The sequence below is a fragment of the Oryx dammah genome, unplaced genomic scaffold (genome assembly GCF_014754425.2).
Source record: "Oryx dammah isolate SB20612 unplaced genomic scaffold, SCBI_Odam_1.1 HiC_scaffold_1, whole genome shotgun sequence".
In the NCBI taxonomy this organism is placed as follows: Eukaryota; Metazoa; Chordata; class Mammalia; order Artiodactyla; family Bovidae; genus Oryx; species Oryx dammah.
The window spans coordinates 58897064-58906440 of NW_024070185.1; the positions used below are offsets into that span (position 1 = coordinate 58897064).

Below are 9377 nucleotides of genomic sequence, written 5' to 3' on the forward strand. Positions count from 1 at the left end.
TTCCAACTCTACTCTTCCCCTGAGGCATCCTCTCCGCCTTCTTCACTTTGGAAAATTACCACCACCACTGCCAATACCCAAGAAAGGCTTAACGGGCCCCATAATGCTGGTAACATCCGTTTTATTGGTTGCGGTGGCAGCTAGCCTGGCTGGGGGCAGGGCCAGCCCTCAGAGGTTGTTGAGCTCCAGCAGTGTCTGGTCGAGGGTCTGGTGGATCTCCACGTTCTCCTCCTTGGCACTGGCCAAGGTCTCTGTGAGGGGAAGCAACCCGTGAGCAGGGGTGGGGTGGGGAGGCATGGACAGGGGTGTGACAAACAGACACAGAGTGGGTTGGAGGCATACAAAGACACAAACATTCAGGGATCTGAGGACCCCTTGGGTGGGACAGACAGATGGACTGACCAAGACAGGGATGCCTCACTCAAGGCTTCGGGGCCATGGAGGTGTATGGGAAGGTCCGAGTCATAAACTAATTTACCCTCCTTCTTTAGAAGGTTCAAGAGAGTTGGAAACAGGAGGAAAGACAAAGACTGAGCCAGGAAAGGGAGTGTCAGACAGACAGACAAACTTGAGGCAGAAAACAGACCTGCAGCGAAAGCCCCCATGTTGCTGGCATCCAGTGTCATTCCAAACGTCATCCCGGACCTTTAACAACCTTGCACCCCTCCCCTACACCTTACCAGCCCACTCCCCTTCCAGTCATTCCTTTATATCCTGGAATCTCAGCTGAGCGCTCCAAGGGCAGTGACATGCCTGGGTTTGCAGAAGGGCGTGTATCTCAGAGGCACCAGAGGGCCTGTGGTGAATGACACAGTCAGACATGCCCACATGCGGCAGAGAGTCATGCAGAGGGGGTTCTGGGGTGGGCCTCAGTGTTCTGTGGGTGAGCTCAGTGGGGGAGGGAGTCACAAGATTAGGGGTGCCCATAGGAGCCGGGGTCTCAGCAGTGAACCAGTGCTCTGTGGGGGTGATGGTAGTGCTCTTTAGAGGGCAGGAAAACAGCATGGAGACCAAATGGAGTTTATTAAGCAGCAGAGAGTGGTGGCGGCCAGCGGGTAGAGGGAGGAGTGGATGGATATAGAAGGATGAAGCAAGTGCCAGGATGGGCAGTGGATGTGGCGGGGGCTCTCCTAGGCTGCACCCAGCCTGGCTGTGCAGTGTTGGCAATTTCTGCTCCTCCTGCTGGCCCTGCTTCCCATAGAGAAAATGGAAAGGAAAAGAGAGAGGGGGCCGAGGGCCACACTGGTGAGGGGCTCAGAGGGAGGTGATGTCATTGAGCGCGTTGTCCAGCTCCTCACTGATGGCCTTGTACTTCATCTTCTGTGCATAGACTTCATCTGGTGGGGGGTCCAGGAGAGGGGGGCCAGGTGGGAGTGTGGGGAGAAGGAATGGAGGGAAAGAGGAGTGGAAGGAGAGAGGGTAATAGAACAAGAATCAGAGGTGGATGAAGATGGAATGAGGGAGACAGGCCAGAGAACAGGCTGGACAGCCATCAGGGGCCCCTCCTCTCCTCTCTGTACCCCTATGTCTTTTATCGTTCTCTGTACCCCAAGTTGGTACTTCCCTAAGGAGCTCCTGCCTCCCCCCAGGGACCTGGGGGCACAGTGCTTTGCCTAAGCAGGAGTGCTTGCTGCAAGGGGAGGACACTCAAGCTAGAAAGGTCTAAAGTCGGAGAGAAAATTGAGGCTTGCCTGAGAGGGCTGGAAGCAAGAGATGTGGGAGTTATGAAAGTGAAATAAAAGGGAAAGACAGTTTTAGGCACAACGTTGTTGATAAGAGTGAGAAGTAGCTACAGACTAGCAAATACTTGGATATTTGTTTTCATCAAATCTAGCTTAGAATAGTATTTTCCATTAATGTTTTCATGAAAACCTAGATATTAAAGCAAACAGCTCTCTATTTAATAAAGAGGATGCTGTACTTGGAGACAGTGTTATCTAGATCAGTGCTACTCAGAGTCTGGTCTGAGGACCAGCAGCATCTGCATTGTCAGGGCGCTTGTTAGACACAGATTCAGTCCAAAGTCAGCAGTCACTTCAGAGCAGGACCCAGGAATTTGTATTTTTAAAAACTCTCTGAGGGGATTCTCAAGTTTGCGAACCACTGGAGTTGATGGGGCTACATCATCTATCTACTTGGATGGGAGGCACAGACTGCCAAAACCTGTGTAGTCCTAGGGGATCCAGTCCTAATTTACCGCTGGCAAGTCTCATGGGATAGGAAGATAAGTCATGGGTAGTACAGATCTATTTTGAAAGTCTCAGGGGTACAGAGGAATATCCTTTTTACCTTCCAGGTCATCGATGGTTTTCTCCAACTTTGCCACCGACCTTTCAGCAAACTCTGCTCGGGTCTCAGCCTGGGTGTAAAGGCAAGATGGGGAAAAATAACAAAAATTTAGGCCCTCCCAGATGCAATCACTTAAGTCAACCTTCTGTTCTGCCCCCGTTCCCAATTCCCTGCCACAGGAGGTCTCTGGTAGAGATTGTGGGGCTTGAGGGTCATTCAGGCTGGAAGGACTCTCACCTCCTTTAGCTTCTCCTCCAGCAGTTTGATCTCCTCTTCATATTTATCTTCTTTGGTGGAATACTTTTAGGAACAGACACAGGTCATCAGTACACCACCCCCACAAAGCCTTCGTTTCTTCACAGAGCCCCACAGGCTACTCCTGATTTTGTCTCCATCAAACACTGTACCCCGCCCTGCCTGGGCCCATCGCCTCCCTCCCTGAAGGAACCCATCCTCACTGCCCCTCTGCCCCCCTCTACCTTGTCCGCTTGGGCTTCCAGGGATTTCAAGTTGTTGGTAACAATTTTCAGCTCCTCCTCTAGGTCCCCACATTTACTGCAGGGGGGTGTGTGGCAGGGTGGGATGTGAAGGCACAGTGGGGGAGACAGTGGAGGTGGCACAGTGGGGAAGGGGTGGAGGAGAGAAGAGAAGAGCAAAGTTGTGAGAGTGACAGCAGGCAGAGGCTGGAAGCCCCAGGCCCTTCCCGACCCCAGCAGGTTGAGAGAGGGCAGCCTGAGGTGGAGGGGAAGGTGAGCTGAGAGAAGGTGCCATTGGCAAGAAAGGTCCGGAGAGGTGACTACCTCCTCCTCTGAGGCCATCAGGGACTTGAGGGCCTGATCCATGGTTCGAAGCTCCTCCTCCAGCTGCCTGGCTCGGCTGGGGGCAGCATGTAGGGGTCAGAGGCAGGACCTGTCCCTGGGGTCCCCTGCCTGGGGAAGCACCTCCCCACTGCACAGAGTGCCCCACAGCCATGGGCTCAGGCCGAGGTTCACTTGCTACCCTGGGGTGTCCTTACCTCTCAGCCACCTCAGCTCTCTCTTCTGAGCGCTCCAGCTCTCCTTCCAGGATCACCAGCTTCCTGGCCACCTGTGGGGATGGGGGAGCGAGGAGGAGATCCATGGTGAATGATTGGGGGTGCCTGGGGTTCAGGTGTGAGAACAAAGTGGAGCAGGGCTGTCACCTCCTCATATTTGCGGTCTGAATCCTCAGCGATGTGCTTGGCCTCCTTCAGCTGCATCTCCTGCAGCTCCATCTTTTCTTCATCCTTCATAGCTCGGTTTTCGATGACCTTCATTCCTCTGAGAGGCAGGGCAAGTGGTGGGGGTGGGGTTAGGCCCAGCAGGGACAGGCTCCCGGCTCCCTCCCTGCCCCATCCTCTGAGGTACCCCCTGCCCACCTCTCGCTCTCATCAGCTGCCTTCTCAGCCTCTTCCAGCTTCTGCAGGGCTGTAGCCAGACGCTCCTGTGCCCGGTCCAGCTCCTCCTCTACCAGCTGAATGCGGCGGTTCAGGGAGGCCACATCTGCCTCAGCCTGTGAGTCAAAGGTCAGAGGTCAGAAAGGGCTGTGTCTGCCTTGGATGAGGATCAGAGAGGCATCAGAGGATGGTTAAGATGCTTGTCAGAACAAAGCTAAGCTTTCTGGCCTCCAGACATTCAACCTTTTTTTTTTTTTTTTTCACTAAACCATCTTCTTCGCAGATTCTGTGTTCCAGTCCAAAACATGCACTCTTGGACAAGCTCCATTCCCCTGCTGCGGGGCCTCTTCTAGCACTGTGCAGAGTCTCCAGTGGATATCTGCACACAAATCCACCCCCCACCCCTCCCACCCACCTCCCGACCCCCCCGCCCCACCCGGTCCTGTCTGAGAGCACTCCAACTGCTGGGATCAGGTCTGAGGTAGCCCTGACTCCTCAGTGGAGACTGGCTCAGGCAAGGGGTGGGAAAGAATCAGGCCAACCAGGCCACAGTGCTGCGAAAATCCGCCAATCACAGAATCAAGCTCTGTGATGTCATTGGCTGCCAGGCAGACTCACAGCAGGAGGCTTAGGCGGCAAGCCAGGCTAAGGGACCCATGGCTGTAGCAAGAGGCTCTCTGCCAGTGCTGGATGCAAGTGGGGGCAGTGCAAGTGCAGTGTGAGTGGCAGATCCGCCACTGATCCTGCAATATAGAGGCAAAATCATGGAGGTTTTGGAGATGGTCCATAGAAAGGGATGATACCTTTAGAAAAAGAGGACAGAGCAAGAAAGATCCCAAAAAGGCAAAGGAGAGAAGCAGTGCAATTTGGTGTTAAGAGTATCCACTCTGAGTGAGACTGCTGTCTTTGAGCTACTTGTGTGACCTTGGGTAACTTATTTAGTTTCTCTAAGCCTTGGTTCTTCCTTTGCAGAATGTTCTGAGATAATGCAGTGCTTCTAATGCTGGATTAATAACAGACCATCAGGGAGGTAAAACAAACAAACAAACAAAAATCCAGGTTCTTTAGCTCCATGCTGGAGCCACTGAACTGAGATCTCCAGGGCAGGAGCTTGGAAATTCTTCTATCTTTTTTTTTCTTTTTTAAGCTTTCACGGGATTCTGAGGAGCCTGGCAGGGGGTTGCAGAGTCAGACATGACTGAGCGAGTATCACTCATTCACTCAGGGATTCTGATGATAAGCAATCTTGGGAAATAGTAAAATAACACACAGAAAGCACTTGAGCATTTGCCTGCAGAGTCTCCATCCCATAAACATTAGCTCATCCCTTGTCTCTCCCTCAAAGACAAAACATAGAGACCCTGAGGTTCAGGATTGGAAAGGAGAAGGGACCAGTGCAGGGGAAGAAGAGAGTGAGAGGGGAGAGACAGGTGGCAGCGCTGGGGGTAGGACAGGGGAAACAGCACCATATGTAGAAAGTAGTGTTGCCCTTACACTCCAGGTGCTAAAGGCCACCTAGAGTGACAGGAACCCATCCTGGGCACAGGGCTGGATGACTCCATGTGGAAGGATTCTGGGGACCGCACTGGGGGTTGGGAAGAATGACTCAGGAATCCTGGAGGTCTAGAGAGAGGTGAGACTCTGTAAAAGGGAACCTCTCTTCATGGTCATAGGGTAACAAGTGACTCTGGAGAACCTGGGAAGTCCTGGGGCCTGCATCACAGGACTGACTTTTGCCAGTTTTGTGCTTCTCAAGTTTTTCCCAGTTATGGATGCTGCTCTCTTAACCACAGGACAGACAGTGCTGTCCCCATTGCACAAACGGGAAGCAAGAGAGGAAGGAGAGACTGAGGCAGTGCGTGAGTTAAGTGCTGTGTTCAAGGTCATACAAGTCTGGGCAGTGCTTCCTCTCTACTCCCTCTCTACTCTGCTGCCCCGCTTCCCCAGCTCTGTCCCTGTCCTCCCCTCCTCCTCTTCAGCCCCCACCCAGCTCCTTGGGTTTCCAGGCCTGCCTCCAGCTGCACTGGGCTGCAGTTATTTATAGAGTGTCAGATGCCCAGGGTCGCCTTCACCAGCAGCTGCAGGTCAGTTCCCTTCCAAGTGCCAGGGCGAGTGAAGAACCAAAACCAGACTGGAGGTCAGAGAAACCAACCTTGGGGGCAGAGGGGGATGGGAAACATGGATAATGGTCAACACAAACAGTAATGTCATCTCTGATCTCGGATGTTCAGACCATGCTTATGCTAATCCCCCCATCCATCCAAGTTGAAACCTCATTTTAAACTTAATCCTGGGTGGAAGGCAAATAGGGAACAGGAGGCAGAGAAAGTACCAAATCTAAAGTCTTACGGCCATTCTCCTACCTCAGGGTGGGGGTTGGGACTGGCAGGAGGTGGAGACGTCTGGTTAGGAGGTGTGGGGTGGGCAGAGAAATCTCAGAGTGAGCAGGACTTGCCAAGGTGGCTGCCCTGGCATTTGTGGCCTTGTCCCTCTGCCCTGTGGCCTGGCATGGTCTCAAGGCTGACAGCTTAATGAGGGTAAATAAGGGACCGACAGAACCTGAGCTGGGGCCCTAGTGCACAGCAGCGCCACTGGAGCCAGAGGTCAAGGCCAGGGAATTTCTAATGGACCCCAGGGGTGTAACTCAAGTCAGGGCCCATCTTTGGATTCATTTTCTCTCCCCCTGCCCACAGCACCTACACCCACAGCCCATACCCCCGAAAATGTAGCTGCAGTCTTCTCTGCATTTTCAACTGGAGGATTAGTTGAGGTGGAGGGTAAATTCTTGTACTACCCACCCCCACGATGACTCATTGTTTGATCACTGTACATTCTAAGAGCTGGAACCCAATGGAATTGCAATGCTATGTCCTCTGGGGGAAGTGGTAAGTGGTTTTGATTTACCCACTGTCTTGAACTATTTGTGCCAGCTTGCTCTAGCCTGGGTTCCTGCAAGGAAACCCTTTTAGTCCTGGTGAAGAAGGTCCCTTCCATTCCCATCTGGGACCCCTTCCAGTGCACTAATTCTCCCACACCCCCAGGTCCACACTCACGTCAGTGGCTTTCTTCTCAGCCTGCTCCAGTTTCTCCTGGGCATCCTTCACTGATTCAGAATACTTTTCCACCTCGTCCTCTGTCCCTTTTAGCTTCTTCTGGAGGGCCTGCTGCTCCTCTTCCAGCTGGGAGAGAAAAACCTCAGTCAGCCAGGCCCAGGCCCAGGCCAGAGTCAGGGGTGTGTGTGAGGGGGTACTGAGATATTTAGAGGCTGTTAGGGAGGAGGAGGAACATCCGAGGACAGTGGGGGACAGTGCAGCTAGGGGTGTGTAGGGATCTGGTGGGAGTAGAGAAAAAGTTCCCAGCCCCAAGGAGAAGGCCCATCACGGCTCTGCAAGGGCAGGAGTGGAAATCTGGGGACTGGGGCTCCCCAGGCTAAGGTGGGTGGAATGAAGTGTGTGGCTCTGGTGACGGACCCTCGGGGTACTGTGAAGGCCCAGCAGCCCCCACACTGGACGGTAGAGAGCATTGGAGAGCAGGCCAGTGGCTGGGGGGCATAGGGCAGGGCCGCCCCTGCCCTCATTGTGGGGTGGGGCGGGGGCTGCGCCGGGCCTGGGACCCCCCCACCTGCTTGCAGCGGTCCTCAGCTTGCTTCTTGTCGGCCTCGGCCTGCTCTGCGCGGTCGATGGCATTCTCCTTGTCCAGTTTTAACATCTGCATCTTCTTCTTGATGGCGTCCATGGTTGCGGTGGGGGACGGGCCGGCCGGCGGGCAGTGCGGACCGGGAGAACTGGGCTGGCCTCGCGGACTGGGCTCACGGGTGGCGGGCGAGGAGCACCAAGCGGGACTGGGATGTCCCTGCCGCGTGGGCGCCTAAAAGGCGGGGAGGGACCGGGCGGAGCCGGGGGCCAAGACCCTCCCCCACTGCGTCCCAAACCTTGTAGGGGCAGAAGCACTGCAGGGTCGGGGGGCGCGGCCACCCCCTGTGCCCACCCCCTCGGGACCGCCCCCTCAGGGCCCCGCCTCTCCCCTCTATCCCACCCCTCTCCATCCCACCCCCACCCCGCCCGCAGCCGTCGGAAGGGAAAATAGATGGATAGTCGGCTGAAAAAACTAGCGCCGCGGAGGGGAGGGGACCCTGGGGCTGGGGGCTCCGCACTTCTCCTGAGTGACAGCGCGGCCCTGTGGCAGCTGCGGCTGGGGCCCCTGGGGCTATTTCGGGGCTTGAGCTCACGGCAGCTGCCCGGGCACAAGGACCAGAGTGCAGAGTGTCCCCCCCTCAACTGCAGCAGCCGCTGCCCTTAATTTAGAAGTTTCCTGTAAATCCCCTCGGATTAAATGTCTCTTGGGAGGCGGGGCTCCTCTGCCTCTTTAGTGCCTCAGTTTACCCTGAGTTCCAGACTCTGGCTTTGCGTTACCGACACGGCAGTGAAAGCGATGAGTCTCACCAGGGACTTGGGGAAACTGAGGCAGGAGGGGAGCCCAGAAGCCCGGTCGCAGTGCAGATCGAGGCCGGGTTAGCTGCCCCCGAGGGCGGGTCTGACCTCTCTTCCCCTCGCTCCCCGCTTCCATCCCCTACCCCCGGAGCCAGGGCCCCTCCTCTACTGCCGACCAGCCTCGGATCCCAGCTCCGCGCCCGCCCGCCCCGCCCCCCACGTGCCCTGCATATTTTCCACGTGGCTTCTGCCAGGCAGGACGCTGCGCCTTCCCTACCCCCATCCCCACCTCCACCGGGACGCGCCCCTACGGTCCCTTCCCCGTCCCTCCTCGGGACTCCCCCACCCCCACCGCCCTCCGCTCACCCCCACCCACCCCGTTTTCCCCTAGCTTCCCCCGGCGCCCTCCCTTCTCCTCCCCTTCTCCCGGCGGACTCTCCTCTCTTCCCTTATGAGCCAACTTTACGCTGAAATTTCTTTTCTGCCCTTTTTTGGGATGTTTCCCGTGGGGAGGCGGGGCCAGGCTGGGGCGAGGAAGGCAGGGGCAAGGGTAAGAGTTCTGAGCTGCTGGGCTGAGGGTGGGGGGAGGTGTCCCCCCTGACCGCGGGCGCCACAAACGGCTCTGGGAGCCGGGGCCCAGGGTTGGGAAATCTGGGGCACGGGCGTGAAGCTGTTTGTTTTTGTTTTCGTTTTTTTCCTCGGGTTGGGGTGGGGGGGGGTGGAGAGGAAGTGGAGAGCTGCCTTGGAGGGGGGAAGGGGAGACCAGGCGGAGGAAGCCTTGTTCCCGAGGGGCAGGCGGGTGGGAGGCCTGGCTTTTGCTGGTGGGGTGGAAACCGTGGGAATCCTGGGTCCTCGGCTTGGGCGAGGTCAGCGGGGGGAGGTAGGGGGCGGGGAAATGTATAGATCTGCTTAGCCGACTGCTGCTACATATGGACAAAACTGACTCCGTTTCCCCCAAACTCTTAAAAAGTCGCTTCTAGCCACCCTGTATCCAGGGTCAAATCCAGGGGAGTCATTAATAGCTCTCCTGTCCCTCACTCCCCACATCCTCTTAATCCTGTAGGAGGTACTTCCTCCAGATAAGGAAGACTTCTCAAACTTCTCTGGGGTTGCCTTGGGCAGTTCCTTATATTACCTCCTGCCTGAGTCTGTTGTGGTCTTGCTCCTGGTTCCCCAACTCTCCTTGACAGAAAAATCTTTTTTAAAGTTGATGCGAGTGGGACCCTAAAATCCTTGCCAATGCC

The 9377-nt window shown here is 55.8% G+C and overlaps 1 protein-coding gene across 6 annotated transcripts; it reads right to left on the reverse strand.

The window, feature by feature from the left end:
- Nucleotides 1-104: 104 nt before the first annotated feature.
- TPM2 (tropomyosin 2) lies at nucleotides 105-9104 on the reverse strand. 6 transcript variants are annotated; one of them, XM_040263060.1, is made up of 9 exons: nucleotides 7325-9104; nucleotides 6757-6882; nucleotides 3686-3819; nucleotides 3470-3587; nucleotides 3305-3375; nucleotides 2769-2844; nucleotides 2527-2589; nucleotides 2290-2359; nucleotides 105-251 (listed from the first exon to the last, which is right to left on the reverse strand). In XM_040263060.1, the coding sequence occupies exons 1-9, from the start codon at nucleotides 7436-7438 to the stop codon at nucleotides 169-171; spliced, it is 855 nt and encodes a 284-aa protein (XP_040118994.1). In that variant the 5' UTR covers nucleotides 7439-9104; the 3' UTR covers nucleotides 105-168. The 6 variants fall into 6 exon arrangements, with proteins under 6 accessions (XP_040118994.1, XP_040119151.1, XP_040118837.1 ...); XM_040263217.1 differs by lacking the exon at nucleotides 2769-2844 and adding an exon at nucleotides 3090-3165; XM_040262903.1 differs by having other exon boundaries at nucleotides 2769-3165.
- Nucleotides 9105-9377: the final 273 nt, after the last annotated feature.